The sequence below is a fragment of the Pagrus pagrus genome (assembly GCF_965226575.1).
Source record: "Pagrus pagrus genome assembly, chromosome: 10".
Lineage (NCBI taxonomy): Eukaryota > Metazoa > Chordata > Actinopteri > Spariformes > Sparidae > Pagrus > Pagrus pagrus.
The window spans coordinates 19,526,815-19,547,321 of record NC_140194.1 but is presented as its reverse complement, the minus strand read 5'-3'; the positions used below and the strand labels follow the sequence as shown (position 1 = coordinate 19,547,321).

The window sequence follows — 20,507 nt, the reverse complement described above, 5'->3', positions numbered from 1 at the left end:
CCTTTTTGTTTAACAATCATCCATTATTCATCTGCATCAGTATTGTTGGAGGAATCTCAATCCGACCCCTATGACTGCTTAAAAGTGCTTTTTGTATGAAAAATGTGTTTTTGAGTCTCATTCCCAACTCGTCAAAAACTGACGCTTTGGGATAGCTGCCGACCCTTCCTATAATCCCAAGCGTCTGTTTTTGACAAGTTGAGAATGAGACTCAAAAAACAGTTTTTTCTTAAAAATGGCACCATTAAACTTTTATTTTGTCATTTGGTTGATGTGAAATTACAATTTATTATCATCAGTATTTCTAAAAGATTCCAGTAAAGTAAAGTAAGGTTGTAAAATAAATAAGACAATGAGGAGGGAAGGATGGATGAGATGTGCTTAAGTTCGAGGAGGAAGATTCCAAAAAGCATATGTCTGTGTGTGTGTGTGTGTGTGTGTGTGTGTGTGTGTGTGTGTGTGTGTGTGTGTGTGTGTGTGTGTGTGTGTGTGCGTGCGTGCGTGTGTGCGTGCGTGCGTGTGTGTGTGTGCACACGTGTGTAAAAGCCAGACAGCTAGCATCTGACACTGAGACAGCTGAATGACCTGAAGACAGGGTGTCCTAAATTTTCTCTCCTCTCCCCACCATTACACACCTTGGAGGGTTATGAATAAAGTCCTTTTTCTGTGTGTGTGTGTGTGTGTGTGTGTGTGTGTGTGTGTGTGTGTGTGTGTGTGTGTGTGTGTGTGTGTGTGTGTGTGTGTGTGTGAGAGTGATCTATTTTCCCTTTGTACCCTCAGGCCAGTGCAGACCTATTACCTTACATGACCGTCTCACAACAGGAAGCTGATAAATAGACGTACAAAGCAGGTTCACACAGGTTCAGCAGAAAAATAAAAGTGCACAGAGCAGCAGACTGTGTTATGTAACTGTGTACTCCAGGAAGATGAATTAGCACAGGTTCTTACTCCCAGTGTAAACTAGACAATACAGACACAAATGTGAGACTGGAGACATTATGTCACAGTCAAATAAAAGACTTTTTTCCATGCTTGAAAAAAATATTGTTGTGACTTTATACTCTTGTTGGATATAATATAAATTATGCTTTATGATGAGAAATGGAGTCTTTTCATGGCATTAAGCTTTCGTTCCCTCGAGAAGAGCAAAACTGAAAATATGGGTAAATAGAGGGAGGGCTGGCATGTGACGAGGGTCTGGGCTTAGACTCTGGAACATCACGGGGAAAGCTAGCAGACAGGAATTCCCAGAATTCCTCATCTGTACAGAGATTTACTAGAATGACCTCAAAATATGGCAGCATGTGTGCTGATCCACCTGAACAGCCTCATTGACAGTCAGTAGCTACCAGTTCAAGGTCTACTTCTTTCATAAAATTTCAACTGGCTGGTGAAACAATGTCAGCAGCTGGTAAGTTTTCAGATTTTTTTTACTATGAATCCAATGAACCAGATCAGATCATCCACATGGTGTTATTGCTGGGTGAAAACCTTTCAACACCCAGAGGTGGGAAGTAACAAAGTACAAATACTTTGTAGCTGTACTTCAGTAGATTTTCAGGCATTTGTACTTTGATTAAGTATTTGTTTTTCTGACTTTGTACTTTTACTCCCTACATTTTTAGACAAATATCTGTACTTTCTTGCGTTTTCAATACAGGCTTATTACTTTAGTTTTAATGCATTTGAGGGGAATTATGGATTATTTTTAATCTGCATTATTGCCTCCTTCCCAACATCACATGACTGATTTCAACCTATCTATAGTCTACCTACTGTATAACACGCGCGGCAGACGTAGGGACACGGAAACAGAGAGGGACACTGGAATGGGGAGTAAAGGCGTGTTAGTGTCTCGTATCTGCAGAGACCCTGCAGCCCTCTGCCTGGATTTTCTTATTATGTCTCTTTGTTGCTGCACTCGGGACGCTTTACCAATCCAAAATGTCGCTATATGATGTCCTGGGAATGAGACACAACAATCAACTGTGTTTGTGGTGAGTTTACAAACAGCTCAGACAAATCTTACTGATTCTACCTTTAAGTTTAATAGACTTTAAATTAAATTAATACGACATGACGTTCAGTTAGCTTTGCACAGAAATGGCTGGTAGAAATGTCCTTCAGAGGGATACTTTTACTTTTATATTCTGATTACATTTCTGAGTTCTTTATTACTTTTACTTGAGTAAAGAAGTTGAATCAGTACTTCTACTTTTACCAGAGGCTTTTTCTATACAAGTATCTGTACTTCAACTCGAGTAAGTATACTTTTGCCACCTCTGTCGACACCCGAATGTCACCTTTTCAGTATCTAGTATAACAACCTTTTTTCAGAATAACCAACCAAACAAACAGATCTATAAACCTACCTCCACCATGATAGAAAAAAAAGGACTGTGAATGAGCCTCGCAACAAAACAAACTATTCAGAGATCAGCAAGTCATTTTCACACTTTTCTGAAAACATACAATAAATCATACTTTACTAAAAAGAACCATTAACACAGAAAAAGAAGAAAAATGTGGCAGTTGAAGAAACTTGTTTTAAATATAATTTGTGATATTAAACACAGGTCTGAGTTCAGTATTGAAATGGTTCTGTTCGGGGTTTTGACTTCACTCTTTCACACTTGCACAGCTCACAGCGATATCCAACAGACTTCACATCAAACAGATTTGCTAACCTGCTACAATAAAATATTAACACATCTTCTCGACTGCAGTCTTTTCCACAGCTTATTAAGCTTTTGTTTCGACACAGTCTTTAAAAAATGAACAGCAGCTCTCACTGGAGATCATGTTCTTATTTATTTTTTAGACAGGCAGTGCGTCTAGACAGTTGTGGATGGCTATCTTTTATCGTTTGCCAAGGATAAAAGGTACAGCATGACGCGTAAAGGATCATTACCAATTATTATCAGTACCCTCGTTACAGTTACACAATTCAACAACTACACAGTACTGTTCATGTTAGTCAGTAAAACACAGTATTGTTCAGGTTGACTTTTCTGGATTTGGTCATTTTGATTGCATTTAAATCACTGATGTCCAGTGTTGTATGACAGCTTAAATCTCTGTTTGGGCAAATGTGCTGTTTACACCATCTAGCTAACACTATGAAATAGACAGTTGTCTCCCAGCAATGTCAGAAGGTTTTGACTGGTTGTTATATTCGGATGTGCATTGCTGTTCGTCCGCCAATGATCTTTAAACATCTAAGGCTCAGATGTACACAGATCGAAATGACATGTAATACAACTGGATAAAAACAGGAATATGTCACAATACATAAACAAAATTGGTCTTTTTTTCTCCCAAAAAGTTACTGAAACAGTGACAAGATTAATCTCACAAAGTTGTTCTTTTGCTTCCGTCACTGCATCGTTATCAGGGACTTTTTTCGACAGTTTGTTATTATTCAATGCAAAATTTTTGTGTGTTTGTGGGACTTTTGTCTTTGGTGTGTTCTGCCCTTTGTATTACGTTTTGATTTATGCTGTGGGGATATCAAATTGCTGTTCATTTTTACATTTTTATTTTCCTCTCCTCATTTTATTTGTGTCACCCTGAAGACTAACATCATCTTTACGGAAGCTAACGAGGATCTAAACAAAGCTATGCTGCAATGATACAAGGTTACGGTCAATGACATGTAAGTATTACATCTAAAAGGTTGAATTTTTGTAGAATAGGTTTGACAAAAAAAATAAAAAAACACACACACACACAAATCCCAACAAAACTTGACTGCCTGCTTGCTGGCTACACTCCTGAGTATCTGTTTTCACGATGACAGCCCCGTGATTGCTGCTGTCTCACTGTGGTGAGACAGATGAGACGTTCCACACTGGATGTTTTATTGTCAACGGACTGACACCAGGCGGAGTGTGTGTGTAAATCTGTCTGATTAGTTTCAGAAGGGAAAACACTGGCAGCGTAATGCATTCTTCCATCCAAGAATCCAACCTAATTACCTAGCACTATATTTCTCTCTTGACACACCCCTCAATCTTTTTCAAATAAATCTATATATTTTTAGTTCACACATTTGTGTGTCTTGAAGGCTTCCCTTCAATTCAGAACAGATCTTTCAGTGAACAAATTATGCTCCAATTCATTTGATTTGGAAATATTTCTAGAATAAATCGAAAATATTCATCTCTTTTTACTTTATCTACTCCAACTTTGTCTCACTTTTTATCCTGTATGAGAAGATTTTGTTTTTCTCTTGCTGTATTCCTGCCCACATTTCTCTCTTTCTCTAATGCAAATCAACCGACTGAATGCACTCTCATCTTCCCTCCATATTACAGGCTGCACTATAACACACCAACACAGCCACCAGTTTCAGAACATTACCAACTTCTATCAGAAGATGCATAATGTAAGTCTCTCGAATGTGGTTGTGGGTGAGTTAGCTCTGTTTTCATTCTGCTGTCAAGAGAATTTCGTGCAAACATTTTAAAGGTCAGGAACTATAAAAATGTAAATTCGATGCATTTCATCAAAGTCAAATTAATGTATTCACTGGAAAGATTTTTTAAAAATGTAAAAAGAAAGTCCATTTTTTTCCTCTCTCATAATTGGTATCAGGGACAGTCATCCTTCTTTAATGAAGAGCTAATGTTGCACATGGACAGGCAGTTGGCATTTGTGTATAATTTCCTTGCCATAACATTATTCTTTATGTGTGACTTTTGGGGGATTTTGTTATTTTATTCAGCTCCTTGAGATGCCAGTTGCAAAGAGGCTGTTCAAAGGTAAAAGCAACAGAAGAGCAAGAGAAGAAAAAGAGTATTTTCTGACCTTGCTGAAAGAGAGAGGAAATCACCAGAGAGAGGAAATCAGCAGAGACGAAAGCAAGATGAAGTAAAAGACAGCCTTTTATATCTTCACAGAAGTATTCAAAAAACAGACAAATTGTACCATTAGTTTCTCTGCAGTGAGGTATACGACACTCTCCAATGTAAGGACACAGATGCTACAGGGAGTCTGTTACCTGACTTTCTATATAGGTTCAACTCTCAGCTCCTGAAACCCAGTATTGAGAGCCTCTATTTGGCCAATGACTGCAGACTATAGCTCTTGACCTGAAGGGCTGGAGAAGGGTCTGACCTTCTCTTTTCAAGGAATGAATCCATATTCAACAATGCTCCTGGAGGTCCAAGAGAACACAACCCACTTATTTACTTCAAATGCCTGAAGAGAATGGGGTCAGTTGTAGTACTCTGTTTACTTTTCTGCAGTAAACAGAGAGATTAAAGAAAGACTGAAACACAAAGAGTCTGAGAAAAAGAAAAGCAGGAGAGACAATGACAGAAAAAAAGGCAAAGCTATCTGAAAGGGCACAGAGAGAGCAGTCTACTTGCCAGTTTTAAAACTGTTCAGGCAACTTAAGGATTCTCATCAAGTCAACAAATCAAATGGACTGAACTAATTTAATTGAGTGGCCAAGGAGAAAAAGAAAAATAAGGGTAAGATGAGGAGATTGAGTAATTCTGGAGAGACCACATGAAAGGAGACCATCACACTCCACTGAGTATGTCGCTCCACCAGTATGGTGTCCATACTCTAGCTGTTAAAGCTTTAATCTCATGTGGTGATGATTTCATATTATTGTATTCTATTATTTTTATATTTAATATGACTTTGTTGTCTGAGTTAAGGGGGGGAACTGTCACTTTAAATGCACTAAACATCAATTTCATTAAAGCGTTGGCAGCCGTATTTGGATTAAATGGGCACACTGCCAACACCGATGTCAGGAGTCTAACCTTAGACCTCTCAAAACCATTTCTGCTTTTTTCACACTGTCTCTTCCTGTCTATTGATATGGGTTGGTTTTTTTTTTACTTCACATGTTGTTATTTATTCTCTGTGTATGGACTGGGAGAGGATTTGAAACTGTTGACAACACCAGAGTTGGGCTGATGAACAGTGCCATGTCCATCATTGATGGCCATCGACTACTGAGCCCTGACCATCGTAACATCATGATTTAAAAGGCGCTCCACTGGCAAAGTGATGTGTCCCCTCCGAGTTGGTGTAAGATAGGAGTTGTTGTGAAAATGAAAAGAAGTTTGTTGCTGGTCAGTGCATTAATGCTATGTCTCCATGTCATCATCCGTCATGATGTGTCTCTGTTGACATCCTCGTCATATGCCAATTCTTCAGACAGCGCCCAACCCTAACTGCCATTACATTTACAATTTTTTGTTTACCCTACAGATAACTTTCCATCAATTTAATTTCTTATATCAGTACCACATGTGCTGTTAATGCCAAGTGAAGTCCATGTAGTAACATATGTCCAAACACAATCACCAATGACAGTTCATGTAATTACTTTGTACACAGAGACCTCCGATTTCTTGTAACATTAATTCCTGAGCTTTCTGTTACAATATAAGACGTCATTCAATCATTCAACACACAATACATTGGCACTCTGGGAGTTTCCAAATACAGTTAGCTACTAAGCAGTTCAAGTGGAGCAGCTTTGATTGTATGCTTTGCTCAAGGGCATGCTGATTGTAGTAGCAGAGGGGTCAAAAGCTTTATTCACTTCATCTCCCTGCCAAGATTTTTTCAGCCAGTCTTATTATTCAAACTATCAAACATCCTGTTATAACTCAACAATTCTGACCTTTGACCTCTGATCCACATAAATTAAGCCCAATGTAAACTGGGTGCATGATGGTTTTACTGATTCTATCTACTGTTTGTCAACATGTCACACATGGTAGCATTTATTGGCATGTGCTGTCATTGATTATTCTGATCAGGAATCGACAACATCTTGAAGATTCAGACGGGCAACAGCCGTCTGTTATTCCGCTGGAAAATCAGAATTAAGGGCGTCAACAAAGCGATGATGAACAAAATGAATCATGCACATAATTAATATCAAATGAAACATGCAACTCTTTGAGCTTGGTTGCTTCTGTTGAAGAGACAATGTGAGCAGTGAAGCATGTTTTGTTCCCACAGAAAGTGTTCCCCCTCCAGCTGTTGACTGCACAGACAAATTAGAACGTGTTACTGTATATAAAACGTACACACACATTCCTTTTAATTTTAAAGGGACACTCCACTGATTTTACACTTCACAGTAGTTTACTCATCACAAAGAGTACTACTAAGCTTGTGAGAGCTTTTATATAATATCTTCTGAAGCTCTATCAAATTCAAAGAAATTAACTTTGATGATTTTATCAGAGTTATCTCAGTTTGGGCTTGAGGCTTATAACTTTTAAGGGGGTGTAATGAAAGATACTATTGAGTTGTCATCCTTTAGTGAAGTGTCATTAAAAGGGTACTCCAATGATTTAGTACTAGTCTTCTATACATTTTGGAGTATCACAGTAGACAGATTAATATAAAATTGTGAAAATCAAAGAGCAGAGGAATTGATTTTAGTCTGTGTAGCTTCAAAGCACTGGATCCTACAATTCCCACAACGCAACTCAATAGTCTTTTCATTACACCACCTTGAAACCCTACAGTAGTTTGACTGTGCGTTCATGGACTGTCAGAATTATTGGAAACACGTTTTTCCAACTGTGAATATTCACATAAATGCCTCTTAAGTCGGAACAACAACTCAGAAAAGTCTGAGACATTTTGGCACACGAGTTGCCGAGTTGAGCATGACGCTGGAACAACAAAAGTAAACACTGGGTAGATAACGTTTTCCAAAGTCATGTATTGTATAGTCATTGTATAATTTCCTTTGCTCTTCCTTTTAACTCAAATACTGTAAACAGCAGTCAATGTGTTGTTTAAACACTCACTTAAATGCAAAACAATTTCTTTTCGCCATCGATGTTGCTCCCACTTTCCAACATGATGCACATTAGCACAAAGGTTGGAAAAAGACTCCCAAACCTGGAAAATGGGACGATTTGAGGAACACGCGAATGCAGCGTGTAATACAAATTTGGAGTGGTGTGCTTTCAAAGCTTGACCTATACTAAAGACTAAAAATCTTGATATTTCAGCCTTTGCTGCCTCAATTTTGACATTTTTTAAATGAATCTGTCCCTGAACTTTGTGATGTGCAATACTGAATGAGTACCCTTCAAACAACACCTCACTGAAAGATGGATTTTGACAAATAAAAGAAAGTGATGCAGGAATGGAACCTAATCTGGCAATCACTTCAGAGAAATCAACTCATCTACCCAAAATGCACTGGGCTGCTGTTTCACCCCCAACCCAAAGACAATCCTTTGAAGTGACTTCAAAAGCTAGAAGCTTCAAAATAAACTGTGCAAGCCTCATCCTCACAGCCCATCATTAAACAAAATGCATGGAAACATGGGACCAAATATCACTAATGAAGACTCAAAAGCACAAACACAATGTTCAGCTTTCGTGAAATCTTTCAGTGAATGTGAATATGCCATTTTACTTCTGGCCTTTCTGGGAATATTCATTGTTCTAGTCCATTTCTGATGAGACAAGTGACTGTGTGGAAAAGAAAAAAAAGGAGGCAAATAATAGTCAAGGGCACAAGATGAGCACTTACCAACCCAGCGAGAGTATGACAGGGCAGGAACAGGCAGATCTAAAGAATATTGCATAGTAATCTCACTCAGTGAATTGGTCATGAGTCAACAGTGAAACTACAGTCTGGGTTGGAGGGCATTATTGGCTGCACATCAGCAGGAAGGCAGTTCGCCTCCACTTTTCATGTCTGTGGGAGGAAGAAGCGGTCATGTTGTGAACAAAGAGACCACGCAGGAGATTTAATCATACAGGGAATGTAATTGTCAGAAGGAATCTGACATTTTACAACAAGACTTTTCCTGTATTATAATGATACCTCTCGCCAGAACATGAGAAAAAGTCACTTAAGAGACTCAAAAACTTGGCAAACTCCTACAACCACAGCTACACATAAAAAACACATACAGCTGCAATGAAATATGTCAAAAATCAACAGCGCTGGCAGCCCACACAGGCACAGCTGACATTTAAATACTGCCAGACTCCCCCCACACAGCTCGAGTGCTGCACACCAAAATATTCAGAAATGTTGCACTAAATTATCCGAGAGAAAAACACAGGTACTCTGTCATCAAACAGAGAATGGAGATCATTATTTCAGCATTGACACATTGTTAAACCAAATATCCCCTAAACCGTTTGACGAAACTAAACAAAAACTTTCCTCTAAATATATTGGTAAGAACAGCCCATGTCCCAATTTTTTCTATATAAACAAATCACTCAGCGTGATCGTCCTCCATGATGGTAATAGAGCTAAATTGTCTTATGCGTGTAACTTTGCTTCTGAGTTTTGAGCGTCAAAGAAAAAGTTCATATTCAATTCATTTAGTGGAATATGCTTTTTTGTTAGTTGAGTGGGATGAGAAGATACCAGTTTCATATCTGTGTATGGAGTATGTAGCTCTATGGAGCTGAATAAAAATTTTTTAAAAATGTACAATTACAGGCATCATAAAAGTAGACTTTACACATTAGATTGTTCAGGCATGCCTCTACCACTGAGTGTATGTCATAAGAATGGACATTTGGACAGATAATGGCTACCAGTTTGCCTCTGCTTCTAATCTTCATGCTAAACTAGGATTAACACTTCCTGACCAACATACTCTGACTCCCAACTCGTCACATTCGGCAGCAATGTCAGTGGCCTTCTCTAGTGTCAGTTTTGCACTTGAGTGGCTCTGCGGTCAATTTAGCACTAATACTTATATAATACACTAATACACTTACATGCAACATCTGGTTAGACTTTCAAAATAAAGGCTACGTGGTTGAGTTAGCAACAATACCTAAGATACAACTTTTGGTTAGACTTTCAAAATAAAGCTGACTAACAGATTGCATATTAAAACATTTTGTGCATTTTGGAATGATATTTATGATGTCACCGGTTGCAGTTTATAAAAAAAAAAAACTATTTGGTTACTATTAGTAAAAAATAATACTAGGTTAGGATTATGAAAAGATCACACTTTGGGTTAAATAACTAACGTGACTTACATCAGTGGCGTAGCATACAGTAGGTGATGTCCCTTATGTAACATAGGTAAGACATGGCAAGTGTTGTACCCATTGTGTGCTTATAAGAAAAACAGCAACTAAATTATTCAAGTTTAAACTGACTGAGCTTTGAATATTCAAAATGTGAGAAAATCAATGAGACACTCTTTGCCAAATCACACATACCATCTACAACTGTTTCCCTCTGTTTCAATTCCACACTGCTGCTATGGCAACAGTCAACCAAAGCATTGCCATGCTGCACCCCTGGCAAAGCACCATGTGTGCACTCATCACATTGCTGGCGTAGCTTCTCTTAAATCACCAGATCCCATATCAATGAGCAGGGGCAGGGTCAGAGACAAAAAAAACAATGTGGACAAGCAGAGAGAGAACAGAAAAAGCTTCTGGAGAACATGAAGCAGAACAGAGGGGAATAGCAGTGAGGAAGAACTGAGAGAAACAAATGTGACAAAAGAAAAGATTTTTTGTTCATCTCCATGCTTGATCTGTTCCAGCTAAACTAACCCTTTTTGACCTGCTCAGTTCCAGTGACAGGTTTGCATTTGGTTCCAGAGACATAGTAAAAGACAGTTAAATAGGTGTCTTCTAAAAGATTTTGCTCTAAAATTGGTCTTGAAATCTAGACTAGAGCGTGACAAACATGAGACAAGAGATGTGTGTTATGCTCTGCAACAAAGTTGAGCAGGAAATTCTGAAATTCAGGAAAGTTTGGTTAAAATTCTATATTTGGCTGTCAAGAAAAATAAAATGGACATTTCATCAAACTGTCCAGGAAAACGCAACTTTTAAATTCCACTAGTATTCATGAAATAAATATTCAGCCTTTCCATTACCCTAGAGCTGATGACAAGAAGAAAGACAGACAGACGCAGTGCAAAACAGACTTAGACACACTTCAGATGAAGACAGATACCGAGACCCCGACAGCAGCAGTCCAGGAAGTTATTCCATCTCTCCTGCTGCCAAACTAAGAGCTGATAAGGTACTCCTAGGAGCTGTAAAGTCCTGACACTTTAGTCACTTTAATCGGTGATAACCCCTGGTGAGCAGGCCCGCTGACGCCAGCCTCCATACACACACATACACGCCACACCCCGCTGTAAATAACGCTCTCAGATTTAGTTTCAACTCTGCTTTGATGGCTTGTGAGCCGATGCCTCCATCAAAGTTGTAGCTGACATCAAATGAAAAAAAAAAAACTGGTTGATGCAGCTGGAGCCGGAGGTGACAGATATATTAGAGTGTGAGCCCCAGTAAACTCCACAACTTGTGTGCCAGCATGTGGTATCGAAAGGGTGGCAGCAATCTAAAGGTTAGCTCTGCTCCAGCTGAAAGCCTCAGTGGTCGGCTGTCAAAGGTATGAATGTGTGTCGAAATATATTAATGTGAAGCAAGGTGATGCTGAAAAAGAGCAGCTCAGGAGGGTAAAAACTTCATCCTTGGACGAATTTCAAAGTTTACAAAAGAGCTTTAGCCTAAGTGAAAGCCTTGAGTGCTTCATGCAGCCTCATGGAAGCTTTAAATAGGAGCACAGAGATATTTGGAGAGCGCCTGGGGCAGCAGCTGAAATCATTTTTCTTGTATTGTTTGCAGTGGTGTGAAGGTAATTGGAATATTAGGGTTCACAGCTAACAGACGCAGGGTTTATAATCCTAGCCTCCCATATACATTAAAGGTAATTAGCTGACCTTTGTCTTAAACGGTACATAGTAATTAGATGAAAGGCACTTCATGATTATTTACAACCAAACATGTAACCCATAACACTACCGTTATGAACAACACAGGCAAGGATTATAACTTCACCAGAAATGGAAATTTTTATGGTGAGGGGCAAAAAAAGTATTAAACTAAAGCCCTATAGCAATAACACACAAGGTCATTGGATTTAATGATTATTGGCACTGACGTGTTGTGATTAAAAGAACTAGCCCCTAGCAATCCCACTCTTATTAAACTGAATTAAAGGCCCCAAATATATCAGATACTGAAATGCTTGAAATCCTCACTCTGTTGACTCAAATGCAAAAGTTTGACCAACAGTCTTACGACCTTGTTTCCAAAAAAGTTGGTCAAGTTGGTTTATCCCATGCAGTAATATCCTTTATACAATCAGATGTTTCACAAAGTGTTGAACATCGTCCCATCATTGCTAATGAAGACTGAGCATTTCGGAGATGCCCCTTTCATACCCGATCATGATACTATCATCTGTTACCAAAGAGCCTTTTTACCCGTTTACCTGTTGAATGTTCCAAACAGGTGTTTCCACAACTTAACTTTTGTTGCTCCTGTCCAAACTGCTTTGAAACATGTTGCTTGCATCAAATTCAGAATAAGCAAATATTTACAAACAAAAATCAAGTTAATAAGGTAAAACCTTAAATATGTTGATTCTGTACTATTTTAAATTTAGTATATGCATTAAAGATTTAGCAAATGATCACGTTCTGTTTATTAATGTTTTTCACAGCATCTCATCATTCAAAATTTCATCCTCAAGACATAATGTAGTTTGGCATATTGTGGAAACAACCTTATTTGCATTCTTGCAGAGAGTAAGATTACAATATCAATACCACTCTTATGTCTGTGTAGTAACTATGGAGCTAGAGTCAGAGGGTGATTAGCTTAGCTTAGCACAAAGACTGGAAGTGGGGATACAGCTAGCCTGGCTCACTCCAAAGTTGCAAAATCCACCTAAAAGGACATTTGAAGATCTTATTAAGCTTAAGATAACTATCTTGTTTGTGAAATCTGTCAACAAACACAAAATAACAAAACAAAATTTGTGGTTCAGAGTGGTCTAATTATTTCTTGATGAACAGTAAATCCATCCACCTCCAACTGCCAACATTATGGTCACAGTCAAGGAAGTCAGTATACCTTGCTGTTTCTCAGCATGTAGCTGTAACTTTGTGCCCTTAAAGCACAAATTGTTGTTTTGACATTTCTGTTTGTGTATGGACAAAACAAATGAGATGCTTGTTAATAAGTGAGCTTTAGAGGTTTTGGTTGTGCATATCTGAACATTGGAGTGAGCCAGGTTAGCTGTATTTAAGTTAGTTAGTTTTTGCACCGATTTGGAAATACTGTAATGATGCCATTGAGGTTTACAGTATATGACACAAATGTTGCAGATAAAAAAAAACACAAGCAAAAAGAAGTATCTTATATGAATCAAAAGTGTCCACATCATGGGAAATGACTTGAAGATTCTTTTAAAACCAAGAGCACTTCATAACAAGCCTGAGTGCTGTTGTGATGTCAGCCCAAACCTTTAGTTAAAAAAGGCACACATTCTTAAAAATGTATCTCAAGACAGTTCAGCATCTTCATGCAACATCTTTGAATGTATATTCATAAAAAAGGTCTCGATTAAATAAAGAATAAATACTGTATTTTCAGCAAATGATCCGATAAATTATGATTTATGAGTTGCTTTGCCAGTGACCAGGGGATTAGATAGCTCTCTATTTTCTTTGGGCTCTTTTTTCATGAAGCTTCTTTGGTCAGTATTCACGTGTGGGTTCAACTAGTCTTCCAAAGCCATTATGCATTTCCCTTGAGAATGTTCTTTACTGTAATAATTGAGTTGGTACTTCGATGCTGCCGATGGTACTCAGCTGTGCTTTGCATAATCACAGCGTAGAATGTCCTCGAGTATGTCACTGCAATATTATGCTGAGGCACAAAGTAATGCAAGTGCACATCCTACATGAAAGCACTGTTTCCTTCTGTCCTGTGCATAATTCACTATCTGTTTTCATAACCATACATTTACGCACATCGATGACTGAAGTGATTTATGTGTGTTGCACTGACACATTATTATAGCAGCTTGGACAGGCCTGCTTCACGCCTACGCAGCTGCTAATAAGACAGATCCATCGGAACATAGCAAGGAAAAATGTAACCTGGTCCCTCCTTGTCTAGAATACAGCGACTGACTAAAACAGGAGAGAGAGCGAGAGAGAGAATGAGGGGGAGTGGGTGAAGAAGATGATAAGAAAATGAAAGAAAAGCAAGACAGGGAGTAAAGTGATGCTGAGACAAAGTGCAGAGGCGTACGAAGAACCAATGACATACTAAAAAGAGTCAGACTGAGAAAGATGAGGAAGTTCAGCAACCAACTACTGTAGATACAGGATATAGAGGGATATAAAAGGCATAATGACACAAGGAGGTGTGCATCTGTGGTCAGTGCCAGACGAGGGTGGGTGAGAGAAATGCATTACCTGCCATGAGAACAATAATCGTCACTGGGTGAGACTTTAAATGCTAAAAATAAAAAATGAGTGCTAGAATTGCTTTTCTGGCAGGCAAGTAGAATGGATTCTGCAACAAAAATCTGATGATTACGTCTGAGCATTTATTAATATATATCTATGTGTCATTTGTTATGTTTGTCTTTAATACTAGTTGCTTCCATCTTTAATACATTCTGTGGAGAAACTTTTCTCACTCAAGCATCACATACATCAAAATGAAAACACTGAATTCCTCTGAACTAACCTGAGTTGAGAGAAAATAATGTATTCAAAATAATACAAAAGGGAAAGACAAGCAAGATGCAGGTGTAAAGAAAGATTAGAGATAGAGGTGCGTAAAAGGGGGTAAAGGAAAAAGACAGGATTAAATAAGAGAAAAATAGAAGGAATAAAGGGGGGATAGAGACTAAAACGAGCACAGTTCATGACAGAAAATATGAAGAAAAGATAAAGAAGACAGAGAAAGCAAAACAGAAGAAAAGTGATTGGACTGGATGGATGGAAACGGAGAGAACAGGAAATGGAAAATAATGAGATGGTTACAGAAATGGAAAAATTAAAAGAGAAAATAGGTTGGTTGCTAGAAATGGAGTCTGTGCAGTCGAACTTCATTAAATTTTAATGTGTTTCTTCATTCGATTAGCAGCTACGAAAGCTCTATTAATTGTTTTTCACTGAATTAGCCACATTTGTACAAGTAAAATGTTAATTGCCATAGCCTTGAATGTAAGGGTTGTCCGTCACTATATGTCAGCTCTGTGATTAATTGGCAACATGTCCAGGGTGAACCCTGCCTGTCGCGCAACATCAGCTGGGATTAGCCTCAGCCCCCGTAAGCTTATGTACAGATGCTATTTAAGTTTAGATGTGGGAGGTATGAGAACGATACTAACGATTGTTTTAGATGATGCCTGTTGTTTACATTATAAACAAACATAACAGCAAGAATTAAAAATCATTAGTGGGTTCAAAATGGGTAAAAAGAAGCAAAAAATGAAGTGAAATAACCTCATCGATCCTCATCAATATTAACATTTGTCCAAATAGCAAATAGCAAAAAAAAACATAACTTGTGAATGCTAATGATCAAGACTCAAATCTGAGGAGTACCGAACACATTCACTCTACTAATTTGACTTGATTTGACGATTCAGTAATTTTATAGAAGGGATATATCTGTCTGGGGCTGTCACATCCAGACAGGAGTGCAAGGAAAAGCTGAAGGAGAGACCAACATGAGAACCTGCTCTGGCACTCTTGAAAGAAGAGTTATTTTATCAATGTATGTACCTGTACATATTTTAAAGGTCCTGCGGTCACCAATCTCCATACACACAAAGACACATAAAGTTGTCCCACGTCTGCACGTACCATGCACGTTAAATAGGACAAAATATGGGAAAACAATTTTGTTAAGCTCTATTTATTCAGGAAATCTTAGTTGACATCAATATTTATTATGTCTGAGAGCAAATTACATATACACAAGATCACAGCAAGAAAAGGCAGTCACGCAAAACAATCATCACACACACAGAGACACTGATTACAACAATTATTATCATTACCAAAGTATAAGGAAGCAAAACTTCCTGATAGTTATAACGAATGAGTGTTTCTAAGTTTAGTTTGTTTAGTAATTCATTCCAGTAGTCAGATGGATAGCTCTGGAAACCTGTGATTCTGTGGTAAATGCCATCCAACTGGTTTATAGTTAGCAGCATGAGAATATAGGATGATGATTTTGAATTTTTACTTATGAGTGTGGCGTTCAATTTGAGTTATGTATGAATCTGCTCACCAACCAAATTCCTCAGTCTATATCACACTATGCTGTTACCCACTCTGAGGGCATGGGTCCATGAAGGTTTATCAATTTTTTTTAGCGCTTGTGAAATGTATATATATTTTTTGTCTTTTATCACATGTAAGTTGTTCTATGACACAACAAAACCAAACCAATGGCATTCAAGACAATATAGTCAGTATAAAAATCAGAAATGGAGAATCAGAAAGGTGGAAAAACAACAAAACTCAAGGTTCCTCATGTTGATCCTTGTGGGACCCCTTTGTCAGCATCGTGGGGCTTGATTTTAAAGGGTTGCAGGCTAAGAATAGTTTCAATTCTACAAAAAAACATGCAAGCTAAAGGTCATACTGAACAAGCAGAAAAGGTTGAAGTAGAAAGGTGCTGAATAAAAATATCTCTTTACCTGATTATTATGATTGTGAATCAATCATTTTAAAAGTTTTGTCAGGTCCAAAATGTGTTTATCTCTGCGTAAGAATTCTGACAACTGGTTCCAGCTTCTAACAAGGTTTGTCAGCCAATAGTATAACACCATGGGTATCACATGTTATCTGTTTCTCATCAGTGATCAACAGTCTTGGTAGTTGCCAGTTTGTGGGAAAAAAAGGAAGAAAAATAATGTCTGAGTTCTACAGTACGCACCCAGCATACTTACTGCCCTAATGTTAGCTAGCTATCGTTGACCCAAATAAAGCAATTACCCTATTATGACTATGAAGATGCAAATGCAAAATCTGGGGGGGTCACAGGAAATTACACCATTACAGTACGTTATTTTCTTGTCATAGAATGGCTGACCCATCCCATGTCCTCCACTCTCAGTTCAAGCTTTTACCATCGGGCAGACAATAAAAGGTACCAAAATGTCAAATCAATCGTTTTAAAAACTAATTTGTGCCTTCCTCCATTAAAATCCTAAATGGTAAGACAAAGCCTGAGCCTTACACATGTCAACAATTTGCTGTTTTTATAGTTTAATACTTGTTCTTCTGTGCAATGCTTCTGTACAGCTTAATGATGATTTGTGAAATACTGATCCAGAGTGCAATGTTGTGTAAAGTCATTCAATATTTTGTTGCTTTGTTTGCTCGTCACATCTATTTTTATTGGCACTTTCATGTACAACACTATCGTATCGTTCCATTCCTCGTGCAATGACAGTCATATGTTCACTAGCACCATGACTGCTGCAAAGGAATGAATTCAATTTTATCTTTTGAACATTTTATGCATTTGCCAAATGTTTTCTGCAAGCATTCAAAACATCCAAATTCCACTTCACCTCCAGAGGCTACATGCAGGTATATTTGAAAAGCTGACAGAAATGGAAGAAGGCCTGGAACAGACAGAGCCCCAGTCTCGTTCTAGTCAGTCAACTACAGCAGTAAAATAAATAACTCAAAATATGGGAACGCTGTGACACATATATCTGCATTTCAGTTATATTCCAGCCAAACTGGTTTGCTTGAAAGTGCCAGGAGCATGATTTTGAGTTATATTTCTCAAGTCTCAAACCCCCGAACACGTCAACATCTCTGTGCAAAAGTTCCCAAAAAGCAGCACAATGCTTGAGGTTTTATCTCTTCTGTTTTTCAACTGTAGTAGAGGTGGATTTTTTTATATTCACGCTGCAAGAAATGTTTTTAAAAATCCACCTGTCTTTTGGATCTACATCACAATTTGGGGCAGCAAGAGAAAATAGCTTCCCTTCTTGTAACTGAGACCTAAGAGACTCTCTCTATTGTGGTGAAAGTCTGGTGTCGAGTTTAGTCACTGGCAGGAAATCTTTGCCCAAACAAAGCCCTTAGAGTGCAATACAACCTGCCTCTTAAACAGACGTGAGTAAGCACTCTGACTTGTTTATTCCAGAGGGACCTGCACTCACCAGGTCTCTTAAAGTGATAAAGCATCATTGACTGGCAAACGAAGGTAAACATTAATGTGCTCAGTTAACTGATGTTAGTCAATATTATACACAACCTTCAAGGAGATGGATTTAACTCTGGCATAGAGCCAAAGTTCCTAAAAAGCTCTCCAGGTGAATCACACAAAGACCCTTAAGTTTAGGATAAAAGGAATAGTTTGTAGTTCGAAATATACTTATCTGCTCTCTTGTCGAGAAATGGATGAAAATATATAACGCAATGAATCTGACCAACAACACCTCTAAAGCTCAGGCATGAACACTATATTTAATCAATACAAAAAAAGGACACAGAACACAGAGGAGTTGTGATTTTCCAGGTGATATTGTGGATAACTTTTTCTTGACCAGGAGTTTCTCCTTGAAGTGAAGACGTCACCCTAAAGTTTGTCCGCTGCCTCCTGTCTTTATGCTAAGCTAAGCTAACCACCTGCTGGCTGTAGCTTCATTTGACCGGGAGATTTGTGAGTGGCAATGGTCTTTCATCTAACTGCCAGCGAGAAAGAGAAAGAGAAAGAAAAAGAAAAAGAGAAGATGTACTTTCCAGCTCCAATGGGCCGAACAGGAAGAGAGAGCAACATTTTACTGACTCCTGCTTCGACATCACCAGACAGTGGTCTGCACTGCCTGGTGACACACTCCAACATCACCACATGTCCTTGACAAATCCTCCAACATTTTCCTATTTCACTTCTTTCTTTAAAAAGCAGCTCTGGTGAAATGAAAGGCCCACATCTTAGCTTTAAACAACGTTGAACTTCGCTTAAGATCTACCCACCCAACAAAGTTAACAAACTTAAGAAAAAATGTTCAGATGATAACTTTAAGGCGTGGGTATAATGTTTTCAAAGTCACTGTTAAATAGAAGGTCAGGCAACTGTAAATGATACTCTCACAAACCATCAAACAGTCATCACTGAAGTCAAAGAGCAGAAGATTTCTTTAAATGTTTTTAGATTTTCCCTTATTTTCAGCATCTTTGCATCTTTTTTTCACAAAAAGTGATTAAATACACAGCTCACAGCTTGGCATTCAAGCCATGAATGAAAATAGATCAACGTCGTAGCCAATTTTAGTGCTGTTATATCTAAAAAAAATAGCTGGAGAAAGTCAATGGTTCTCAAAGTATCTGACATCAAATCAAAAACCAAGAACCTTTCTTTATTACTTGTATGGACGGGGCTGCAGAGAAGTAACAAACTCAATTACTCACTGTTCTTGCAGGATAAAATCCAAGTTCTCTGGAGATATCTGCCCGGTCACAGGATGGCGAAATGTTGTGGTCCTCTGGTTATGACTGAAGTGACAGAGGGAGGAGAGAGAGGAGACAAAATTAGCAACCTCGGTTGCACTGTAAACACTGTGAGGGCATCACCCTGGATTTTCACCCCCACTGAGTTCACAAGTACAGCGGACACGAGCCGATCATTCCCCAGAGGAGTAGCAGGCTTAGAGGCTCTGTTGAAAACCCTCCACCCTGATGGGCCTTCGTCCCCGACTTTCCCAGCCCTGTGTAGAATGTGAGGAGTGGCTGCAGGATGATCACCCCACCCCACCCATTCAACCCACCAAACCCGTCCTGTACAGCTTGTGTGGACCAAAATGTTGGGCTCAGCACAAAACGCTGGACAGTGCAGGGCTGGGCCTCCATCAGTTATAGACTCAGTCGAGCAGAGTGTAAAAGCATTTGACAGGGTAAACAACACAGGGTGATATGGAGGGTCACAGTGTGTGTTAATGTGAGTCTGTTCAGACAACTGTTCTTCAAATTAATGCTTCACAGCAGAGAGTTGACAGTGACTGCTGTGGTACATTGATGTTTATACTGACGTATGAACAGCTTTGAAGTCAATGAACAAAGAGGATAGGGGGCTACATCAGGTGTTCATCTCTTGTGGAGGGACACCCTATGCTACAAAATGAGTGACAGTAAACAATAAAATAAAAGAAATATCAAACTTTAAAGCACAATAGGTGGGGGTGGTTGATCTGGCCAAATCACAAATCACGATCCACAATCTAAATTGACATCTCATTCATCAGTTTTGAAATGCCCTGCAGACTATAGCCACACTTTAAGTAGCCTATGAGCTTCTCCATTAGCACCATAAAAACACGATATGGCATTAAAGACAGTTTATTTTGGCACAAGCTCCTCATCTCCTAGCTATAACTTATGATGAGCAAGTGCCATGTGAAGTTATTTGTCCAATCAGCACAGTTGGCTTTATCACTATTGGTTTGTTCACATAGGATCAGTAGTCAATTAAGTTATGTGAAGTTTGAAAACAATAAATACTGCAATCTCTATGAATTGCCTTCAATATCATCAGATCGACCTCCCCTAACAAAAAGTGTGCTTTCTTGTGCTTGCCATACTGATATTGACAGAGATACCAGGAAGTGAGCTCACATGCTGTGCCTTATGTTTGTAGCACTAGCATCTAACTGTTGCTGCAGC

The 20,507-nt window shown here is 38.6% G+C and overlaps 1 protein-coding gene across 8 annotated transcripts in view; it reads right to left on the bottom strand.

Moving 5' to 3' along the window:
• The window catches only part of LOC311264099 (pleckstrin homology domain-containing family A member 7-like), a 145,547-nt gene that overhangs the window by 47,913 nt on the left and 77,127 nt on the right, over window positions 1–20,507 (bottom strand). For all 8 annotated transcript variants that reach the window (XM_084364672.1, XM_084364675.1, XM_084364677.1 and 5 more), the window contains one exon: window positions 19,260–19,343. In XM_084364672.1, coding sequence (XP_084220798.1) covers window positions 19,260–19,343 — 84 coding nt within the window. The remainder of the gene's footprint in view (window positions 1–19,259; window positions 19,344–20,507) is intronic.